The following is a 23,525-nucleotide window of genomic DNA, read 5'->3' as shown; positions in this document are numbered from 1 at the left end:
GCTTTTATATTGAATTGAATAAAATAAAATTCAATATATTAACCTAGCAAAAACATTTTACATTGGTAGTAGTAGATTCTGGACACCTTGCTGTATTTTGCACTCACAGTGTGGTTTGGCCAATTCGATCATTTCAATCTTATTTCCCTCACATTTTAAATTTCCGAAATTTCACTACTTGGTCAGAGAATAATTTTTGGAGTGAAAAATAAAAAAAATTAAGACGGAAAAATTAGAGAAATGGACCTAAAAAGGAAATAAAATATAGAAGAAAAAAAACTTAAATAGAATAATTAAGACGGAAAAATTAGAGAAATTGGACCTAAAAAGGAAATAAAATATAAAAGAAAAAAAAACCTTTCTTTCTTTCTCTATACCCTTTGGTATCAACAACAGAAGAACTTCACATTGAGAATCAATTCGATCGCTCGTTCGCTGGGTTTGTCAACACATTTGATTCTTCTAATATCCATCTTTGGCTTTTTAAAAATTAATTTTAAACTGTTTTTCTGGGCCAATTTTTGATAAACAACTAGGAATATACCTAGATGATCAAGAAGTTCAATGGTAGTTATTGATTTTGAAGGTTGGATAGGTAACTCTGCAATTACTTTCTGGGTTTTTCTGGGTTCTGTGAGTAATTTAATGGGTCGAAGTTGGATTTTTGAATTGTGAGTGATATGTTGGATTTTAGGATATGTGGTAAAAGGGGGCTAGGGTTAGGGTTTTGTGTTAAAAGGTTGGGAATTTGGGGTTAGGTTCTATTTATGAGTTGGGGAAATAGTAGGGTTCAGATGATGGAAGAACATGACCTTGAGGAAGGGGAAGCATGTTATTATTACAACAAGGATGATGATGATACAAGCATTGACCCTGACATAGCACTCTCTTACATTGTAAGAGTTCTTTTTGTTTCTCCTATTTGTTAAATTCACTTACAAAATCTTACAATTCTTTTGTCTCGTCAAAACCCTGCTGTTTTTGGGAATCAGTTCATGAAATGCTTAATATAGTTGCATTTTTTTATAGTTAAATACTGGTTTCATTATCAATGCGTTTTTTTATAGTTAAATACTGGTTTCATTATCAATGTTCTGGGTAAAAGATTAGGTTTTTACTAATTCAAATTCATTATAGACGGTTCTGTGATTCTGTAAAGAATGTACTGAATTGGGCAAATAATTATGTTTGGCTTAGAAAAAGGAACTTTTATGGTTTGGGAACTGAACTTGAAAAAATGAATATCATTGGGACACTGCTAGAAATGTTGCTTTCAAGTTATACTGGTGAATTTTGGACCATTTCTGCTTAGTGAAGTGTGTAAAAATAAGAAAAGAAAAAGAACAAGAGATTCTCTTTCAGACTGCAATGCTGTGGTTAAAGTGTATGTTACATTATTGCCATTGATTTTACAAAACAATGATGGTACAACTGGTTGCTTTCTGTTTGAAAGGATGAGAAGCTTCAAAGTGTCTTGGGTCATTTTCAGAAAGATTTTGAAGGAGGTGTTTCTGCTGAGAATTTGGGTAAGTAGGCTGGTAACCAGTCCTATTGATCATAGATAACAGTTGTAAATCTCTAGAATAGCTGATTAAATTTCTTTTACTTTTGGCAGGGGCAAAATTTGGTGGTTATGGTTCGTTTTTACCAACTTATCAACGCTCCCCTTCAATTCTACCTCAGCCAAGAACTCCACAGATATCTCAAAATCAAGGCACATCAAGATCCCCCAGCCATTTGGCCTCTGAGGTCTTTTAGAAGTTTGACTTTAGTTGAATACTTAGAAGGAATAACATTTTGTCCATACCTTTTATTAGCCTGGAAAATTTAGTTTAACTTCTGTTTGGTGGTTGCATTTCTGTTCAGGGACCTCCTCAGAACTCAACGTCTGTGTCTGATCCTCCTTCAACTCAGAAGAATGGTACAGCTGCTTCTCGCGGTGGTCATACTTTGCATGATTCAAGGGTCCCTCGTGGGGATGATTCCACAAGACAAGATTCATGCTTGTCTGCTCAAGAATCTCATAAGTTCCCTGCAAAACATGAAGTTTTTATGATTAAGTCACTTAATCCAACTGATCATAGACCACTCAAACTTCGGATTAGAGTAGGTTCTGATAAGACAGCTCAGAAGAGTACTGCTTTACACACTAGTCTTGGGCTTATCTCTCCCTCTTCATCAATGGAAAATAGTCCTTCTGAGAGTGGTGAGATGTTGTCCAAGTTTCAAGAAATTCCCAGTGATTCTCCAGCCAGCATCCTTCAAGTAAGCCAGTTTACTGATACATAAAAGTCCCTCTTTTTTTCACACAACAACAAAAAAGAGAATAGTATCTGGTGCTATTTTAATTTTCTGTTTCCCCCCCTTTGTAACAGACTATGACTTCTTTCCCAGTTCCTGGAAGTGCGCTGCTTTCACCTCTCCATGAGAAGTTATTGACTTTGTCAAGAAATGAAAAACTTTTCTCAGAGAATGAGCATGTGGCTGCTGTAAAGGATACTAACCCTCAATCTGTCATGTCTGCCAATAGTTCAACTTCCAAGCTGGAAGATGTCTTGATCAGGAAGAAAAGTAAATCAGTTGGTAGAAGTGAATATGTCGAGGAGCTGAATTCAGAGGTCAGAAATGACACGATGCCCTTGTTTCAGAAAAAAAGGGGAATTGAGAGCTTGAAAAACAGGCATTGCTTCTCAAATGATCTTAATCAGAAAGTCGTGCCTGATTTAGTTTGCGATACTCGTGAATTAGTGAAAGGTTCTGGTGGTGCACCTGAAGCTATAAAAGACTCAGAGAAGGAAGTTCCTATGAAGAAAAGGGAGATCAATAGACTTAAAGATCAATTGTTTGGTAGTGATTTGGATAAGGATGACTCGTTGGAATCTTTATCTGACCTAAGTGGTGACAAATATGATCGCCAGGAAGTAAGAAGTAGATCAGTGGAACTCCAGTTAGAAAGCTTTCAGAAAAATGCTTCTTTTGATAGCAAGGAAGGTGGCAGGAGCAAATGCAGCAGATCAGTTCCTTCATTTAGAGTGGATTCTGATATATCTGAGAGTGAGAGGGATTCCAGTGGGGCTGTCTCTCTGAGAAAGAAAGCTGTTATGAAAGCTGCAAGCCATAAACTTGACCAACCACGGATACCTCACACAGAGAAGCAATTATCTGAAGGCAAAAAGAAATTAACAGAACATCAACCAGGTTTGAAGCCAGCTGCAGATGTGGCAGAGGTAAGAGGTGTTTCTACTACCCTCAAGAACAAGAAGAGTTCTATGAAGGATGTACGGGTGGCTCATGTATTTGATGCACAGTTGGAAAAACCCACAAATCGGATGGCTAGACCTCCCGGTGATAAGTTGAAGAAATCTAAACTGGAGGCACTCAAAGGACAACATTCATCTTCTTCTAAATCAAAACAGGTCCCAAGCAAAAAAGCTGATAGTCATGTGGCATGTGCGACCCCTATGAAGGATCCTTCCGCCATGGGCATACAGGGTGCGAAGGAGCTGACGTCTGGACCTGAGCCACCAGTTGCTCCTGTCGTTATCGAAGAAGATTGGGTTGCCTGTGATAAATGTGAGAAGTGGCGTCTTCTTCCATATGGTACAAAACCCGAGCAACTGCCTGAGAGGTGGATGTGCAGTATGTTATACTGGCTGTAAGTTTTCAGCAGTTTTCGGATTTTAGTCTCTTTTCGTGGTGTATTCAAAGTCTTAGCTCTCTTTTATTGGTGTATGCATGCTCAAATATTCTGCCTTGTTATCCATCTTTGTAAATAGATTCTGTATTGTTCTAATTTGGTGATAACAAATCAAACTTAATTTTTGTAGGCCTGGAATGAACCGTTGCGACATTAGTGAGGAGGAGACGACAAGAGCTCTGCATGCCTTGTACCAAATGCCCCTTCCTGATAACCTAAATACCCTTCAAAATCATGCTGGTAGAAGTGTGTCTGGAGTAATTTCAGCTGATATGCATGGGCTCGGTGGTAACAGTCAGAATGTGGGTTTTGATTACATGGCTAATGGAGGAAAGAAGAAACCTAAATTAAGAGAAACACCAAACACAAGCAGCAATCATGGTCCAATGTTGACCACAAACTCAAACTTGCAGCAAGAGCTGGTCAAAAGCAGAAGTTTGAAGAATGTGAACCAGCCTGTTGCTGAATCAAATTCAATTAGCAAATCCAATGGACAAATCCTAGTTAAGTCGTCTGATGTCCTTGGCAAACATCTGAACAAACAGAAGGAGCGTATGGCTAATGGTATAGCATTCATCTTCAGGCTAGCATTTCTTCCCTGCCTGTCATACCTTTGTATATATTTTTAACTTGCTTCTGCTTATAACATATTCAGGTGATGAAAATCCAAAGAAGAAATCCAAAAGGGAGTCCGATCAATATGATCACAGGGATCTGAAAAACTTAAAATTCAAAAGTGACCAAGCTTTTGTGGCAACTAGGGAAATTGTGACGGGTACCCAGGACTACCAGGAATGTGGTAATTTGAAGGAGACAAAGCCTGGGCTGACAGAAAGGTTACGAATATTGGAAAAGAAGCATGGCAACCGAGTCCAGGATTCAAGGGATAGTGACTCGAGTGACGTAAAAACTAAAATTGGAAGAGAAATTTCTGTAAAGAAAAGAAAATTGAGGGATCAAGACTACTTAATGAATTCACAAAGTAATGGTAATCTCTTAGGTGACAGTGATGGCAATGCAATTGTGGGCGAGGTTAGAGGTGAGAGTGGTTTCAGAAAACAGACGAAACCCAAGGTGTTTCATTCTGAAAACAAGGAGCCCAGTACAAGCAAGGGTGAAGAGAAATCATCAAGAGCAAGAGGTGCAACAAGAATTGTTCTACCAGGGACCAGGGATTTTCCTATAGATAGAAGTGTAGAGAGAGAACATCAGACAAAGAAGTATCGAGTGAAGGTTCAGTCCAGGTTGACGATGGAAGATATTGATTCCTTGAAAAAGGACTTGGGATCTGAACAGTTATCAATGGCTGCCACTTCAAGCTCGTCAAAAGTTTCTGATTCCCGGAAACATAGAGCGAATCACCAAGTGAAAGGCTCTCCTGTAGGGTCAGTTTCCTCATCTCCCATGAGGATGTTTGTTACGAGCAAGGCTTCACCTGCAAGAATGGAGAGTTCAGGGAAAGATGATGCTAAATTGGATGACGTTGAAAGTCCAAGGAAATATTTGGATAGGGATGGCGATTTTGAGAGTGATAAATCTAGGATCTTGATGAAGGGGAAAAGACCAGGTGTTCCTCATCCGGAGGTTTATGAAAATTCTGTGCTAGATTTTTGGGGAAGGGAAAAAATTGAATCATGTGTTATACATTCTTCTGAGTTCGGAAATAGCCATACGGGTAATAATAATGTTGATGTTCTGGAGCAATGTAGCCCCTACATGACTGAAAAGCATGCTGCATATTGCTCTGATGGCAAGGGTAGAATGAGCAAGAAACATGTTTCTGTGCGTAACGAACATAAATCTGCCAAAGATCCTCCTTTGCAATTTAAGGAGAAAGACTGGAATGCTGGTTTTAATATTCCAAGGGTAGAAGAGGACATACCTGATCAGCTGGGCAGCAAGGAGGTCCTGAATTCAAAGATTGACCAAAATAATCTTGACTCTGGTACTAAATCTTTCAAAAACAATCAGAAAGTAAGCAAGAAAGATCCCACACATTGTAGTGACAACAGGAGAGAGCACCGATTGAAGCATGATGGTGTTGGGTCAACTACAAAGTTGAATAGTGTATGCGACTTGGAAGGAAAAGTTCTTACAAAACAGAAACCTCATCAGGAAATTGATGCTCGAATTGCAACGAATGGTAGATCAACTCAGACAGAATCCAGGGACCTAAGGTCACAAGTTGGTGCACATGCTGAAGATAAATTAGGCACATCAGTTATTAAGAGCAAACCTGCTTCAGGTTCACAGAAAGGAAGTTTTAAAGATGTAGGAATGGCTAATACTTCTGTAAGTGCCAGAGTCTCAACTATGCTAAAAGATCCTGGCATTGGTGTGTGTCAAAATGCGAGTCACAACAGCATGGGCCGTTTGGAGCCTGATCATTGTGCGGTGCAGGAACCCAATGCTTCAACCCCCTTAAAAAGAGAGTCCTCCAGTCAGACTGCTTCTATTGTCTTGACGAAAGCTGAAGAACTTAGAGGTGTTGCTGATCGTCTTAAGGTTCTACTAATCTCTTTTCAACTTATATTTAATCTCAACAATAACTTGTTACTGATCTATCTCCTAAAGCTAATTTCTTCTCTGCTTCTTTATCTAGTTGAGTTTATACTGAAGAAATAAGGAGCCATTCTCCTTGTTTACGTATGTACGCAGTGTATATATTAGTTTTTCCTAATTGTTGAAGCTATTTGTAGAACTCTGGATTTCATGCTGAATACAATCATGGTTATTTCCAAGCGGCATTAGAGTATCTTCAGGGTGCTTCACTTTTAGAAAGCTCAAATGGGGAAAGTAGCAAATCCGGGGAGATTAATCAAATACAAATCTATAGTATCGCAGCCAAACTTTGCGAGTAAGTATAACTTCAAATTGTACAGATCCGTTAAATATTCCTTTTTGTAAGCACTTATTTAACCTTTTCTCTATTGGGAAAATTTCCGAACTTGTAGCTCCTCAAATCTTTAACTGATGGTTTATCTCTTGGTTTACTGTTTGGCTCAAGGCCGTACCCTTTTTGTAAAGAACCTCCGCCTTACCAAGTTGTTACTTGGCAGAAACTTCTGTTGATTAATGAACTTCTTTTTATTGTGATTAATTGATTTCCTGTGGAGTGCTGCTGAATATCCTTATTAGATATTGGCATGACTCTTTTCTGCATAGAAACTGATTTATTGAAGATAAAGTTGAATATTCTGTGTAAATTTTTCCATATATGGTTAAGCAAGTCTGATTAGTTACAACTATCTAATTACTTCTTGTTTGATGACTGCTCTTTTCTCTGGTTATGTAATATATACTCATAATGTTGCAGAACTTGTGCACTGGAGTACGAGAAGCATGATGAAACTGCCACTGCTGCTTTGGCCTATAAGTGTATGGAGGTTGCATACATGAGGGTGGTATACTGCAAAAGTATGAGTTCAAGTAGAATTTGGCATGATCTACCAGCAAATTTGCAAGTTCCCCCTCCAGGTATGTTATTGTCATGAAGTACTGAACTTTAGAGTTTCTTGTCTTGCCACCATCAAATTGGCAGCAGTTAGCATAATCATATCACGAAGCCTCACCTAAAAAGGAAGAAATACAATGATACTCTTAGTAGTCTTCTTTTTTTTTTTTTTTTTTATATCCCACATTCAAAGAAACGCCATTAGGCATATATGGAACGTGCCATCCCCCTCTCTTCCCTGAAAACTTATATTGATGTATATTTTCATCACTTTAGCCACGAGAGATCTGGACCAAAAGCATAAAAAGTTTGATAGGCATGCTGATTTTGTAATTCAACCTTTATATTTTTCCAATTATTTTCAGCTGTAAACAATTCCAAAGTGTGGAAAATCAGACATCCTAATTTAACCTTCTTGATTCTCACATGCCCCAAGGCTTTGTTTAGTGGCAGAGGTAGTACATCGCGGATGTGTGGTAGACACACGTCATGTGTTATCTTAGTTGGTGAACCAAATCTGATATTTAAGTAGAAAAGGATAGAGGGGTAGGCCCCATCCACCAAATTCTGAAGATGAAAATAGTGGATTTCTCGGTCTTAAAGAACAGGTCTTGATTCATGCAGATGCACTATGCATAAAGAGATGCGTATGTGTAAGTGAGACACCTCATAGGTGTTGAGAAGGGAGGGGGCAATGGATATTTGAATTTTTTGAAGAAATCTTATTGATTGAAAATTCTGTTGTATAATGAAGTCTTCGAGCATGAGATCTTGGGGTTTGTCCTATTTTAGTTATTTTGGTTGTGCTTGGCAGTGGGCTTTATTGTGATTAAGAAAACTGATATGCAAAGAAAGCTTAGCCACAAAATTTGGAAGCTGCAGGAATAATCAAAAGGAGAAAGGAGACATGCCCCCCCCTCCCCCGGGGAGGGAATTTAAAAGTGACGGGAAAATTGAAGTCTAACGATGTTATAATTGTATGAATAGAGTGTCTTTAGCTATTATTTGTCGCCTTGATTAACATATCTATGTTTCTGGAGTCTTGATTCATTGTTTATAGTAGTCTAGCTTTGTTTTAATGGAGGACTGTTAGCTTTCGCATGATTTTCCTGCTTGCTAGAATATGCTTTAGAATATATGTGATTATAATGTGATTCTGGTCAATAATTCTTGATAATGTGTAGTTGTTGCATCATGTTAGTCCATACTTTTATTCAGGTGAATCTCATTCACATAAATTTCCACTTGAATTTGGATATCTTTTAGCTTTTTTGTGTGTATAATGTGATTCTGCTTCAGATATTCTCGATGCTATGCAGTTGCATCATGTTTAGCTCACACTTTTTATTCAGGTGAATCTCCTTCATCTTCCGCATCTGATGTTGATAACACAAACAATCAAACAGTGGCAGAGAAGACTGCTTTATCAAGATGCAGTGGTTCTCATACTGGAAATCATGTTATTGCTCCTCGAAACCGTCCTAGTCTTGTTCGTCTGCTTGACTTTGTAAGTTGACTGGTTTATGATTTCAGACATATTTGTACTAGTTCACACTTTTGTCGGATATTTAAGGGTTTGTTTTCCTTTTATTGTACGTCAAATGACTACTGAATACTGGAGGAGTCGAGGGATTTCTTCCTTCTTTTTAAGTTCGTATATTGTCTTTGTGTTAGCTACCCATTTCTGTAGGTTAAGCGATTAAAATGACGTAAAATTTTGCAGACAAAGGATGTAAATTCTGCAATGGAGGCATCTAGAAAAGCACAAAATGCTTTTGCATCTGCTACAAACGTTGAAGAGGCAGACAATAAAGACGCTTTCTTTTCCGTTAAGCGGGTTATTGACTTCAGTTTCCAGGATGTAGAGGAGCTAATACGTTTGGTGAATCAAGCTATCCAGGCAATTAACCATAATGGTTTTGGTGGCAGTAGAGGTTAAATCAACCATGTAATTAATGTGGTTCTCCATTTACAAGCAGGCCCTTGGATATGGGAAGGAAGTGAGGACCTGCGTTGCAATTTGGTGAAGAGGCATGCTGTTAAGTGTGTTATATTCCTGTACATGTGTACAAAGTGGGATTGATTTGCTATTTCATGAAATTTTGAGAATTCAACTTTTTGGTATATGATAAGGGCACAGATGCTCAACCTTAAAATTTACAGGTTGGCGACGAGGTGTATAAAGTTTCTACTCTTCAAGGATAAGATTTGGAGTTCACTTGAGATCCAATTTTGAATATTAGGTTCTTTCGGTTGGGAATAGAGAAAAATAGGAGTACGGATATTGAGAGCATTAGGTGACATATCTAAGTAGACATGAGTTCCAATGTAGTCCCAATTTTTCATCTTTTACTAGAGGACTTGGATCCTTGGGTTGCCATATATAGCTTCATTTTTCCTAATGGAACATAAGGCACAATTTTGGTGGAGGAATTTAGTGGAATTACTATGTTATCCGCCATTATTTCTTCTTACTCTTTTTTCTTAATTTTTTTTTAATCTGGTGAAAATATACGAAAAAACTCACTGAATTTGGCTCACAAATTTGTTTTATGTACTTGGCATATTGCTAAAGAATCTGCCAAAAAAAGAGGGAGAGATCGCTACAGAATTGCATCTTTTGGTATGTTAAATAAAGGAATGGATAACATGGAGTTAATCACTTAAGTCCACATGCCTGTAATCATCTTATCAGCTGTTGATCTCTTTTCTAAATGAGCCAAGAAGGTTGGGTGTGTGGGTCATGTTTTTTTGACAGCTTGGTATCTGTTAGATCTGTTGATCTTAAAAGAACGTGCTGCAGAAGAACTTGAAGTTTTGCTGTAAGTTGTGCCATATTACCTTTCCTTTATTTGGATTTATATGAAGATTAGACTTGAGTTTCCTTCCATGTTTCCTGGCTGAATTTTCAACTGATCTTATTGTAGGGAAATTGCAACAGGAAATCGGTTTAGTACAAAAAACGAATTGGGAAATATGTTCCTCCTGAGACAGTCAAACCCTGGTTGCTCCTTGTGTTCCGGAAAGGCATGCCAGGTAAGGCTATTATCTGTGGTCCTTTACTCTTTTCACTAGATGTTGTGTTTTAAGTTTGTAGCATGCTTAGATAACAATAAATAATTGAATCTGTGTTGCGTGCCAGCAAAAGCTTGCTTCACCAATGACTGACCATAGATGCATTATTTTTTAGAAGAGTCTTTTTCCAGAAGGTTTACATCAAATGCATCATTATCTTATTCAGGTACTCGTAGCTATATTTCTGACTCGATAATTGTGTATTGAGATGTTTAGTGGGCTTAATAACTCACTCTTGTTCCTTGTCTAATTATTCTTGATGCAACAAAATTAGAACAGATCAATATGCCTAGTCAAAACTGTTTTTAGCATTTGAGGACAGAAGTTACGGATGTTAGTTTTGTTATATATATCAATCTCTCCTCGGTAACTTTTGTTTTTGGATTTGATCTAGTTTTGATTTTCCATTTGAAAGGATGAGAGAATTTTGGTGTTTACTACCGATAACCTTCTATGAAAGAGTTGATGGTTAGGCATATTTTGCTGAAGTACTAATAAAATTATGCTCAAGCGCTGATATAATTATATTTATCTGTGTAACTGTTTTTTCTATGATGTCTTTGTTGTAATGCCCGGTTATGTGGTGGAAAGATAAGGAAGCTCCAAAGGTAGTTGGAATGGCAATAGTTATAACCTCAAATATTTACTTTGTAAAAGGGGACGTTGAGGTTGGCCTTTTAAGTGTCTGTGCACTGGGAATCTGCATGACTATAAACATGGCTTTGCTTGTGAAATGGTTTTGGAGAATCCTTTTTGAAGTGAATTCTGTGGCATGTAGTAGTATTGAGCAGATACGGTAATAGAAATAGGATGATTTCTGTTCACTTCCTGTTGATGTAGTCATCATATTACAGTGTCCAAGATAGTGAAAGATACTGTGGAGGGGATATAAACTGTAAGGTGGACAGGAAACTGCTGATTTACTGCCACAGGTATGTACTACATTATGAGTAACGGAGGATATTCTCCCAGCTGATTTTATATTTGAGGAACCAATAGAAGGCAGCTTCTTTGCATTAGAGTTTGCTTGGGCTTACTGGAGATGACCTGGTGCAGAGTCTCAAATTTAGGAGAGGAGGATTCTTGTCAACTTATCTGCTGTGTTTAAAGGAGATGTCACTTTTATGACTGGTACATGTCAACTGAGTCATGCTGGAACAAGTGAGATCTTGTTATGCTGCTCTTTGCATGACAAGGCGAGGACAACAAAACTACTGTGGGAATTCATCGCGTATCTGCTTATTTTAGTGTTAGGACAACACTATGTGGCTTTGTGATGGCTGGGGCCAGTCTGTAGAAGCCCTTCTTTTTCTTCTTGAAGAAGCAGCTGTTTCATCCATTGATCACATGTCATAGACAATTCGACATCCCCATTATGGAAATGCGACATCCAGATCAAAGTTGGGTCACAACTGGATGTTAACTTGTAGCATGTGTTGGACTGCTTGATTTTAGTTCTAGTTTTGCAATTGTAGCTTTTGCACGTTGCTAAACGTTTGTAATTCGATTAACATCAGGAATTCAACATTGTGTTTTGGCTGTAACATGTAAGAATTGTTTTTTTTAGATTCTGATAATCCCTTTTCTTTTTCCTGTCAATGCTATATTTTTAATTGGCCTGCTTAATATGAACTTTTTAAGTGCTCGAAAGCAGAGTAGGCACAATTCTCACGTTTGGAATTCTGGAACTTGTAAAACACTTGATCACTATGAAGTGAACCCCAAATCAAGCCCCTCTCCCCCTGGCCTTTCTTTTTGGTCTCCTAGTCATCAAAGACCAAATGAACAAAGAATAGTTTCTCAAATCAAGAACTGTTGTTTTTCCTAATTGGGTTAAAAAAGTGTAGTATGGAAGAAAATGTAAAGAATATCATGCTTTGTCTGAAAGGAAGAAACTCGTCAACTCAATTTGGTCAAACGTATCTTTCAATCCAATGTTACCCACCTTTTCTTCTCTTCTTTCTTCCTCCTTTCCAAAAAGCCAGTTCCCACCCCACCCCTCCACTTACCCTACACTCTTATCATAGTTAAAACGATACCTTTACCTTTGAGATTGGGCTTTTTTTGTTCAAATGGATACAGAAAAAAGAAGGGCATTTGTCCTCCCACAATGGTAATAGTAGTTTAATGGCAAAATTTGGTATGGTTTAAAAGTCACTAGATTTGGTCTGCACAAATGGGAGACATCAACTTGTAACCACAGTATGGCCCCTACCAGTACTATTACATTCAATTCCAGTTTCTGCCGCCTGCCTCCCATCAATAGATGTAGAGGTAATGACCAATTTTGTCTTTTTTTCCTTTTTGAGTGAGACAAGTGGGGACTAGGATTAACCAATTATAGATTTCTTCCTGAATTAAAGAAACTCATTTTGCCTAGGATTAGGATTAAGCATCAAAGCTGGCAACTCTTACAAGTACCAACAATTACATCCAGTTTCAGTTCTTTACCCCTTTGACAGCTGCCAAACTGATTTCTTTTGCAGCCAAGCACTTTTCTTCTTCTTCTTTTGGAGTGGGATAGGAAGGGATAAGGGATATTTTTGGTGTTGTGGAGCCGAACTTTTTTGTCTTGACGTTTGTGACTTAGTCAATTCTTTCCCCAATCATCGAGAGTCTGGATAGGATGGTTCATATCCCTCCGCATAGATACTCCCTAGTAGGTTACTCAACGTGAATTCAGATTAGTCAAGTCGGTGAACTTTGGCGAGTTAAACTTAAAAATTTTATCTTTAGACAAGTAAATCTTAATCTTGTTTGTTTGAATCCTTTTCTTAATTTTCTCTGTTTCTCTAGTTTGAGTTCACCTTTTAATGCAGCTTAACAGAGGAGTGGAAATATTTTTCTTTGATCATTGAAACTAATATACTATTCAATTTTCCCAAAGAAACTTAAAAAAAGTAGCAAAAAAGGAAAGAAAAGACAAAAACAACTCTTCTATTAGGAAAGTGTTGTATTCAGAACTCAGGATGCTGATTGGATGGAAAGGCAATCAATTATGCATTTGTATGTGAACATTTCTAAAAATACAGGGTCCCACACAATAGCATCAGAGATGCATCAAAGTTGGTCACTCTTAAAAGTCTTTACAGACAGCCATAGTGTACTATTATGGAATACCACCAATTATAGGTTTCAGTTCCTTCCCCTTTAATCCTTCAATAGTTGCAGCTTTTAAACTTATATCTTTTGCAGCCAAGCACATTTCTTTTTCTTTTGGAGTGGTGGGGAATATGGAGGAAAGTGGGGATCAGGACTGAGGAGTATTTTTGGAGTTGTGGAGCCTAATTTGTCTTGACATGAACTGAATGGTGTAACGACTGTCTCGCTGTTTTCAACATGGATCCGGTGAAACTGAATTCTGCTTAAAGATGTGGAGTACCACTGGCTAGACAATAAGACCCTCTAGACCTTACCCTATAGCATCACAGTGACAACCTCAACTAATTGAATGTGTGAGAGGTCGGAGGTAGTGACACATAACGACCAATCCTGAGCAAAATAGTATAAGCCTTCCTGATTGTGAGACCGGCTGGCTGAATACCATGCACGAGCGGAGCAAAAAGAACGCAAGAGGAATTCTTCTCTGTTTGGGAAGAAATTCTTTGATTGCATATTGAATACAGATCCATGTCTTTCTTATTCCATTAGCTAAACCGAATTCTTACATGTCGTTTTTTCGTTGTTACAACCTTCTTTTTTGATGTTAAAGACCATAGGCTACAGGCAAATTTTCATTGGATCTTAGTTATTCCTAACAATGATGACTATTCATTTAAGTCTTCAGGTAACACCATTGGATTTTCAGCAATGTGTGAATTTTGTATTTACATGTTCCTGTGGCTCGGATGAGTATCCTTGCTTATATCTCTCCCTTTTCTTTGCTCTTCGGGAACTGGTGCAAAAATAGGCGCTCTTCTACATTGTTTTTCCTTAGTTACCGGGGATTTCACGGAAAACCTATGTTGGGCACCTTTTGGGTGTGGGATGCTCGTTCAGCCTATATAGTCATCGTGTTCCTTATTTATGTAGGTGCACCGTGTTTTTAAAAACTTTTTGTTGAATTGCCTCGTGCTAGGCCGATTGATATACTAATATTCAGGTCTTCGTTAGCTCTTCGAATACATTGCATCAACCTGGAAGTGTTAGCCCATTTGGTAGATTAATACACGTTCCTATGCCCATTCCAATCTTGTCTAACTTTGCTAACTCTCCCTTTTCCAAAATAATGTGAAGGTAAGTAGACTCTTTTCACCCCCTCTTCGATGTCTACCCAAGGACAAATGTCTTGGAAAAGGGATGTTCTCTTTCCTATCAAATAGACCCACCATATGGACAAGCATATGTTCATACATGTAATAAGATCTATTCATAATTGGTTAGTCCTCCACAACAAGTTTTTTTTTTTTTTTAGAATGTATCTAGGTCTATAGATTGTTGAGATTCCTTGACCAGAGATGTCGAATTTGAGCCTGAAGAATGGAAAACCTTTTGGTAGAGAACATTCTACGGCCTACCAAACATGTATTCAGATTAGTCGAGCTGGTGAACTTCAGATATCGAATGGTTAAACAGAAAAAAAAAAAAAGAATCTTTGACAAACAAATATTTTCTTGTTTGTTTGAATCCTTTTATTAAGTTTTTCTGTTTGATTCACCCTTAATGCAACTTTAATAGGAGAGTGAAATTCTTTTGCTTAAATCTATGAAACTAAAATGCTTTTCAATTTTTCTCCAGACATATTAACCAAAAAAGTAGCTAAAAGGAAAGAAAAGACAAAAATCACTCTTATATTAGGAAAGAATTGTATTCAGAACTCAAGATGCTGATGTTATGATCCATATTGGTGGTTGGTGATTGGATGGAAATGCAAGCAATTATAGATTTGTATGTGAACATTTATAGAACTTGCATGACTCTGAATTTTTTAAAGTGCATCAGTTAAGGACCCACACAATAATATAGAGATGCATCAAGTTGTGTCACTCTTTACCCTCTATAAGTACTTGACATGTTTCTGTATTGTATGCCTAACAAAGCATAGACTTCCACAATATTGGCTAGTATCCTGTACCCCCCTTCCTCTCCAACCCCATTAGAAAAAAGACTCCATTTTCCCCCAAAACAAAGTTGTACTGTTAGAAAATGGCTCCAGTGCCAAGTTTTCCTGTTAAAGTTGGTCATATTGATGATGTCCAAGAACTGAAAAAGATTAAACCATCTTCTATTCCTGAAAGATTTGTAAGAGACATGATAGAAAGACCAAAACTTGCCACAGTTACTACTCCATCTTCCTGTAACCTTAACATTCCTGTTGTTGATTTGTCCAAAATCTTGAATAGCCAGGATTTCCATAATGAAATCATGAAGCTTTCTACTTCCTGTGAAGAGTGGGGATTCTTTCAGGCATGTAACTTGTGTTTACAACTTATATAGTGATTACAAAATACTATGGGCTTCTAATTTTGATTTTTAATCATTGTTTATAGGTTATTAACCATGGGATTGACTTGGACTTGCTTGAAAAGATGGAGAAAATAGCTATGGAGTTCTTCATGCTACCTTTAGAGGAGAAACAGAAATATCCAATGGCTCCTGGAACAGTTCAAGGTTATGGTCAGGCTTTTGTCTTCTCAGAAGATCAAAAACTTGACTGGTGTAACATGTTTGCTCTTGGTGTGGAACCCCATTTCATTAGGAACCCAAAACTCTGGCCAACAAAGCCACTTGATTTCAGGTAAAGCTTAAACCTCAGCTACAGAGGAAGTGTTGAAAAATACTACTGTTGGATAAGCTAGTGTAAATTTGTAGGGACCACCTTAGATTGACTACTAGTTTAAACAAGAAAAGTTCATTTTTCTTGTTCTTTTTTTGGTATGGTGGTGTCTGGTCAATTTGTGCATGCCTGATTGTATACTCTCACCCCCACAAATACTGAGTAACTCTGAAATAAAGGCTTAGGAAATCATCTAGCACTGTGTGCATCCGGTGGCGGAGCCACTTTGTAGTTAGGGGTTCATCTGAATCTTTTTCGATGGAAAATTATACCGATCGAAAATTATACTATTTATACATGGTTAAAATAATTTTTTATGTATATATATATATAGTAGATGTTGAATCCCCTTTGACTAATTCGTGTATCTACTCCTTCAGGTTTTGAACCCTCTTAGTCAAAATCCTGGCTCCGCCACTGTGTGCATCTATTGGAATTTGAATCCTGATATGTACATTATTTTCACCCCACTTTCTAAGTCACACCCTTGGATGGATGCTCAATTTTCGCTCTTTTTGCAGTGAAACAGTAGATATATACTCAAGAGAGATAAGGAAACTATGCAAGAATTTGTTAAAGTACATAGCAATGGGTCTTGGACTGAATGAGGATATTTTTGAAGACATGTTTGGAGTAGCTGTACAAGCAGTGAGGATGAACTACTATCCAGCATGTCCTAGACCAGACCTTGTTTTGGGACTAAGTCCTCACTCAGATGGAAGTGCACTGACAGTGTTGCAACAGGGTAAATGCAGCTCAGTTGGCCTACAAATACTTAAAGACAATGTGTGGGTACCTGTCCAGCCAATTCCAAATGCACTTGTTATCAACATTGGTGATACCATTGAGGTGTGCATTTCTCTTTTTCAATTCTTGGATTATTTTTAATACCTCTTTGTGTATATTGTGCTTATAGGTTATATTTCTAAATGTGTGATGCGATGACTACTGAATAATAAAGCCTTTGACCTTTTGTATTTGTTCGCCAAATCTTGTAAGTTTGGATTTGTCTAATGTTGGTTTTTAAAACAGGTTCTAACTAATGGGAAATACAAAAGTGTGGAGCACAGAGCAGTGACAAATCAAGAAAAGGATAGATTATCCATTGTGACATTTTATGCACCAAGTTATGAAATTGAGTTGGGACCACTGCCAGAATTGGTTGATGAAAAAAACCCTTGCAAGTATAAAAGGTACAATCATGGAGAGTACAGCATGCACTATGTTACAAACAAGCTTCAAGGCAAGAAAACTCTTGAGTTTGCCAAAATCTATAACAACTAATCCCATAGAGATACCCTATTAACTTGAGATGTAGACTATTGACATAATAATAATGTCTTTGTAAATTCAGTGGGCAGTTTATGTACTGTTAATATGGAAAGTTCTCTTTGTGTAACCTACTTTACTCCTACTATATAATGGAAGCAAAGTGGGGTCTTATGTTTGAAAATTGTGCCCTCTAGTCGTTTTGTCTTTTTTTCTTCCTTTTATTGCTTTTCATGAAGAACTAGTCCTTTCCTTCTTAAATACTCCAACAATAGTTTTCAGCTTAACACGCATCTTAAAAAATAATTAATAATAAAAGTAATATTATCCTATAACTATATTAAATTTAATGCTTTGGAAAATATAATACTCCTTTTGTTCAACATAATTGTCCATTATTGATTTGACATAGGAATTAAAAAATAGTAAATGATAAAATTAATTTTACCAAATCATTCTTATTAAATACAAGTTATCTAAATATTGAAAAATGAATAGTATTTAATAACAAAGGTAAAATAGATATATCATAGTAAATTCATTGGTTTTAAAAACTGGACAAGTATTGTTGGACATCCCAAAATAGTATAGTGGACAAGTAAATATAGACGGAGGGAGTAGATATTGAATAGTACTTCCTCCATTCCTATTTACTTGTAAAAGATTTTCCTTTTTACTTGTTAATTTTGACAAATTAAGAACGGATAATTTTTTTTCCTATTATAACTCTCAATTTATTAACATTGAGTTAATGTCTTTGAAAAATATAGTGAGTAAATATGTTTAAAACTCTATTAATTAATAAGGGTAAAATGGTAAACTCACTATACCAATCGTTGCTTTCTTAATAGTTGTGCCAACTCAAAACTTGACAAGTAGAATGGAACATAGGGAGTATTTAATAGAAAGGGTAAGATAAACATAAAAGGATAAATTATCTCTTGATTTTTCAAACTAAACAAGTATTGTTGGATAATTATTTTTAATATAGTGAACAACTAAAGATGGACAGAGGGAATAATTGTCATATTTTGTTGGAATAATAATTCAAAGTTGGAGCGGGAATCCTAAGTTGTTTAAGATTTTGTTATTTGCTATTTATTTAAGTCATGTCTAGTTATGATTTGTTTGTCCTAGTTTATATAGGAATAAATTTTCTAGTCCTAGTTTAATTTGATTTCTTATTATTATAAATAGAGATGTTGTTAGGTTATTTTCAATATACACAAAAACACATAAAAACATATAAAAAATACAGAAATTGAGAGAACTTATAGTAAGATTCAAGAATTCTTGAGTTTATAAATAAAATATTTTCCTCCCTGTTTTGTTTTGGACACCTTTTGAGAAAAACATTAGTTATTGATAATTTGATTAAATTGTCATTATTTATTACTCCTCTCTATTTAAACTTTTCCTCTTTCGCATCATATTAATATCTCTCCATTTTTTTTAAAGTAAGGATAAAGGTAAAAATAAATAACTAATTATGTTTTGATTTTCTAAAAATGACAAGTATTATAAACCATCCCTTTTATAGTAAGGATGATAAGTATTTAGTAATGGAGGGAATACTCTCTAGAGTCAATATATGTGGGAGAGCTTCAATGTCACTTTCTCACTATTCTGCCTACAAAGATTCCTATTAATTAGGAAAGAAGCATTGCAGAATTATGAGAGGAAGGAACCACCGCCCCATGATTTTCAATAGAATCACTTAAAATCAATAGACAAAACCATTGGTTTCCCATTGTTTAAGGGAAAAAAAATGTCAGAAACTTGTCTCTATGACTAGTGGAGGAAGATTAAAGATCCCACTAGGCACTAATATACAAGTTGTCCATGAGATTTTGGTCAATCCTATGTTCAAACAGTTGGCTGTAGGAATTAGCAAGGTGTCTAGTTATTATTATGCAAACATTTTCCTGTTAATATCATACCTTATAAATATGATATTACTGGTGCAATTAGATACTAACTAGTGGAGAGAGAAACAAGGTGAAAATCTAAGGTTTTTTTTTATATAGAAAATTTCGCTAAAATAAGTATTTTAATTATGCTCTCGAGCTATAATTTATCTAATTACGCTTCATAACTATAATTTCGTTTGCTATGTGTATTTTTATTTGTATATTTTATTTGCCAATATACAAATAGAGTAAGTACATACAAATTCTGTATTTATACATTTATGAATTTTTCATAACTCTGTTTGTATATTTCGCTTGTCAATATACAAATAGAGTAAGTACATACAAATTCTGTATTTATTTAAGAATTTTTCAGAACTTATACAAATCAAATGTATCAACAAATCATATACAAACAGGATAATTATATACAAATTCTGAATCTATACAGTTATAAATTATTCATAATTTATACAAATCAAATGTATCAACAAATCGTATACAAATAGCTATGGTAAGCACATACAAATTCTGAATTTATACAATTAAAAACTGAATTATACAAAATCAAATAACAAAATTGATTAAATTGTAGTTACCTTTAATAATTAATCCAAACTGTAACTTAAGTACATAATAATCATTAAATATTTATCATTTCACGTAATTTCTCCTCCTCCGTTTTTTTTGGGGGAGGGGGGGGGGGGGGGTGGGGTGGAATTCACATATATTTAGGATTTAGGAAGAAGAGAGAAATTCTAGGATATGGTCTAAGAAGTACGCAGAATAAAGCAAGTTAGTTAGGCTTGGTACAATTTAGCCACAACATATCTAGCAAGTTCATTCCAAATAAAGAAAAGAAGAAGAAGAAAAATCTTGCTATATCCACACCAAAGATAACGAAATCTTCACAAGGAATCTAAACCAAACATATATTCGTAAGACTTCGTTGACTCTTTTGAATGTAACATTCATCTTGAAAATAATCTATTAGATAATACTTACTCGCACGATGTACATTTTAGTATGATATGTGTCTTTAACATAAGCTTTATGCTTAATATAACTAATCAATATATGTTTTTTTTTTTTAATTTCAGTTTGCTTCGTATCCATGATGAATTATCAGCTCCAATATTTGGTGTTTAATAAAGATTTTAGTTTATTAGTTTAATTATGAACTTACCAATATTTACCATTATTCATGATCAATTTATTTATGAAAAAAGAAAAGGGGGAATTTGAACTTAATACCTTTTGTCCATATTTATACTATCATTGTCTTTCATTACACTTTTCTAATTTTGGGAGATAAAAATTTCAACACATCTTTTTCTTTTCGTATTTGATTTGATTTGGGGACCCCCACATCTCAAGCATAAGTATTGGACGGACAATTGACTACACTAAAATTACATCAGAGAGGCTAAAGGGGACCCCCCCACAATGGTTGGAACCCATGCTTAATTAAACTCTATGACTTTGATGATATTTTTTTTATATTTTCACTCAATGTTCGATATCACATTGAAGTTTGATTAAATGCAAATTCGCATTTAAAAGTCTTACACTGGGAAGATAAAACGCTCTCTAATAAAGGTGATTCCATACTCAAGAAGATTAGAATTCATGACCTCCAATTAAGGATGAAGGAATGCATACCACTCCATCACAATTCTTGTCGGTGACTTGATGACCCCAACTACTCTCCAATTCACTTTTAAGTAGTATTTTGTTTCTTTTGTTACAAAAATATGGAAAGAGCTTTGTCACCAAAAAATGAAGCCAGCCTTTTGAGAAAGCGTTAATAAAGTCAGTCTTTGAAGAAAGCCTCAAGAGAACTTAGTTGAAACTGAAAGAATAGAAGGCTGCAAGCAAGAAAGTAGAAAAAAGTAAATAGAATAATTCACTAGATAAAAAAAAATGAAAATAGATTTTGAAAATAATCCACTCAAGCATATCATAAATAACTTTTGTATTTCCTCTTCTTCGTATTCTAATGATCAGAAGCATTCAACATCGTCATGCCGGTTTAGAATTTAAACTCAAAATGGACAAAGAATCAATTAGCAATATGTCAAAGAATCAATTAGTAATGTGTCTTCTATTGCCAAAAGACCTTATCTTCTCCTCTTGGTAAAGAGAGCCTCCATTTTGAGTTCGACAAAGTGAAAGAATCAATTCGATCGTCTAAGTCGGATAGAATTTATGTACGTTAAAATTCGATGGAAATTTTTCGATCTAAGTTCGAAATTAGTTGAACTTCAAAATAAAAATTAATAAAAAGTACGTCTTTTCTATTTCAGCAAAAATAGAATAGATTTTCCTTTTGCGAATAGGATAGTGTAGGGTTAGATCTTTTTTATTTTATTTTTGGTGTTGGGCGTTCATTTCGGGATGAAACTAATCTGAATTATCACGATCCGAATCTGGGTGTGATGACACTTGTCCAATCTCATCGAAACAAGTCAGCCTAAACCCAATCAATTACGAAAAATAATGCGAAAACAATTTAAATAGGATATATATACCGAAAGTGGAAGGCTTAATCAACTTTAATAACTCTCAAAGATTGGTTGTCACATGTACAAGCTTCTAAATACAACGAAAATGAAAGATAAGTATAAGTCTCAATGTCTTTGTTTCTCAAATAGAACAAAGCATACTAAAAGGGACAAGGGAGATCGCCAGCATCAATCAGCTACCTCTCAAGTCTCCTTGAAGCCTCAGATAAGAAGAAAGGAATATAGAATCATGGTTCGAACTCGGAACCTACACAAGTGTAGATAACAAGGAGTGAGTATCAAACAACACGATAATCAGTAAGCTAACTAATAAAATGTAATGACCCGTTAGGTAATTTTGAGAATGAGTCCTCCTCCTTTCATAGAAGACCCTTTTCGTAAATTTAAGTTGAAAATTTTGAATCTTTCGGTAACTTTGGTTAATTAGTTGAGGGATAATTTTAGAGAATTAATTTAATTGGTGGGCTAAAGTGTTAATTTATTTAATATCTTATACCACTTTTCTTATATTTATTAAAGTATGTTAGTAGAGTTTGTAAATTTTAATATATAATTAGTTTGAAAAAGGAAAAAAAAATAATAAAGAAAAGATTTTTTTTTATATATATATATATACAAAAAAAATCTGATGGCATTAAGCCATCAGATATAAACAAGAAAATGAGAAAAGCGAACGGAAACGGAAAAAAAATACGGAGGAAGAAAGAAAAGAAAGGGGAAAAGAAAAATAAAGGAGAAGAGAAAAATAGGGATTTTCATTCCAAAGTGTCAAGGTAATTATTCTCATCCTTTTCATTAAATTTTTATGCGATTATGAACATATTTTTAGGGTATATTAGTGGAGAAATAATGCTAAAATAAGAAAATATGACCCTAGGGTTCTTCACATAAAATCTTGATTTAGGGGTTGAATAACGATCCGTTTTAGCTGAAATTTGACATGTGAGTTTATTTTATCATGAGTGAACATAATCGATTTTTTTTTTCCAGATTTGACTTCAATGACTCGAGATGACTTTTTGACCTAATTTTTGATCCAAAAATAAATATAGCAATATGGGTGTCATTGAATTCGTATTCTTATGAAAATTATATATTTGAACAGATTTTAATCGTTAGAAGGTGTTACGCAAGGCTCAAGTTTTAAAGTGATTATTCAATTTAATTGAGGTTTAACCCTAGTTTCGAAATTCAGTAAATATGAGAGTTGACATGTTAAGTGGCATCAAGATTAGGAACGTGTTTATAGATTTGCTTAAATTTTTGGGTCTAGGCTAGACATATGGTAATAAGGGTGCTGTTAGTTTTGAAAATCTTATTGTGATTATTTATTTGACTAGATTACGTTGATTTGGAGGCCCAACAAAAAGGGAGGGCTCAAGTCCCGGAGTGATTGCTTGATTAATTGAGGCAAGTGAATTTTTAAACCTCAGTTTAAGCTTGTAGATGCTTGTATTTCCGTATTATATGTACTGAAGAGTACTGAGAATTGGATTGAGTTATTGACTGTATGATTGACCTTAAAAATGGATATGAGGGGTATAAAATGGTGATCTAATGACATGTATTGGTGAAATTAATATATTGTGATTATGAGTTTATTTTGGACATGTGAAATGACTAGGTTGATGTGAGATAGGAAAAATTATTGTTGTTGTCATATTATTATCATGAATTATATGAACATGAATTGATTGCATTGGTTCTGACATATTGTGTTGAAACTGAAAATAATATGAAACAAAAGGGGTCGGACCACACGCTCCGTGGTAGGTATTATGAAACAAAGGGGTCGGGCCATACGATCCGTGACAGGTAT

At 35.5% G+C, this 23,525-nt stretch overlaps 2 protein-coding genes and 1 pseudogene across 2 annotated transcripts; all 3 read left to right on the top strand.

Annotated features, from left to right (window-relative positions):
* Positions 1-326: 326 nt before the first annotated feature.
* LOC129887256 (cysteine-tryptophan domain-containing zinc finger protein 7-like) lies at positions 327-9,745 on the top strand. The gene is made up of 11 exons (XM_055962283.1): positions 327-896; positions 1,454-1,526; positions 1,616-1,749; positions 1,867-2,265; positions 2,376-3,655; positions 3,828-4,261; positions 4,353-6,202; positions 6,397-6,554; positions 7,014-7,174; positions 8,504-8,658; positions 8,875-9,745. Exons 1-11 carry the CDS (start codon positions 768-770, stop codon positions 9,088-9,090), a joined length of 4,989 nt encoding a protein of 1,662 aa, XP_055818258.1. The 5' UTR covers positions 327-767; the 3' UTR covers positions 9,091-9,745.
* Positions 9,746-13,893: 4,148 nt separating this feature from the next.
* LOC129887255 (putative cytochrome c biosynthesis ccmC-like mitochondrial protein) lies at positions 13,894-14,631 on the top strand (annotated as a pseudogene).
* A 386-nt stretch (positions 14,632-15,017) lies between these two features.
* On the top strand, positions 15,018-17,455 carry LOC129887254 (protein SRG1). Its single transcript, XM_055962282.1, has 4 exons — positions 15,018-15,632; positions 15,716-15,963; positions 16,524-16,851; positions 17,035-17,455. Exons 1-4 carry the CDS (start codon positions 15,372-15,374, stop codon positions 17,284-17,286), a joined length of 1,089 nt encoding a protein of 362 aa, XP_055818257.1. The 5' UTR covers positions 15,018-15,371; the 3' UTR covers positions 17,287-17,455.
* Positions 17,456-23,525: the final 6,070 nt, after the last annotated feature.

Source organism: Solanum dulcamara, chromosome 4 (assembly GCF_947179165.1).
Source record: "Solanum dulcamara chromosome 4, daSolDulc1.2, whole genome shotgun sequence".
In the NCBI taxonomy this organism is placed as follows: Eukaryota; Viridiplantae; Streptophyta; class Magnoliopsida; order Solanales; family Solanaceae; genus Solanum; species Solanum dulcamara.
The sequence above is the reverse complement of the archived record's forward strand: the minus strand, read 5'-3'. Positions and strand labels throughout refer to the sequence as shown.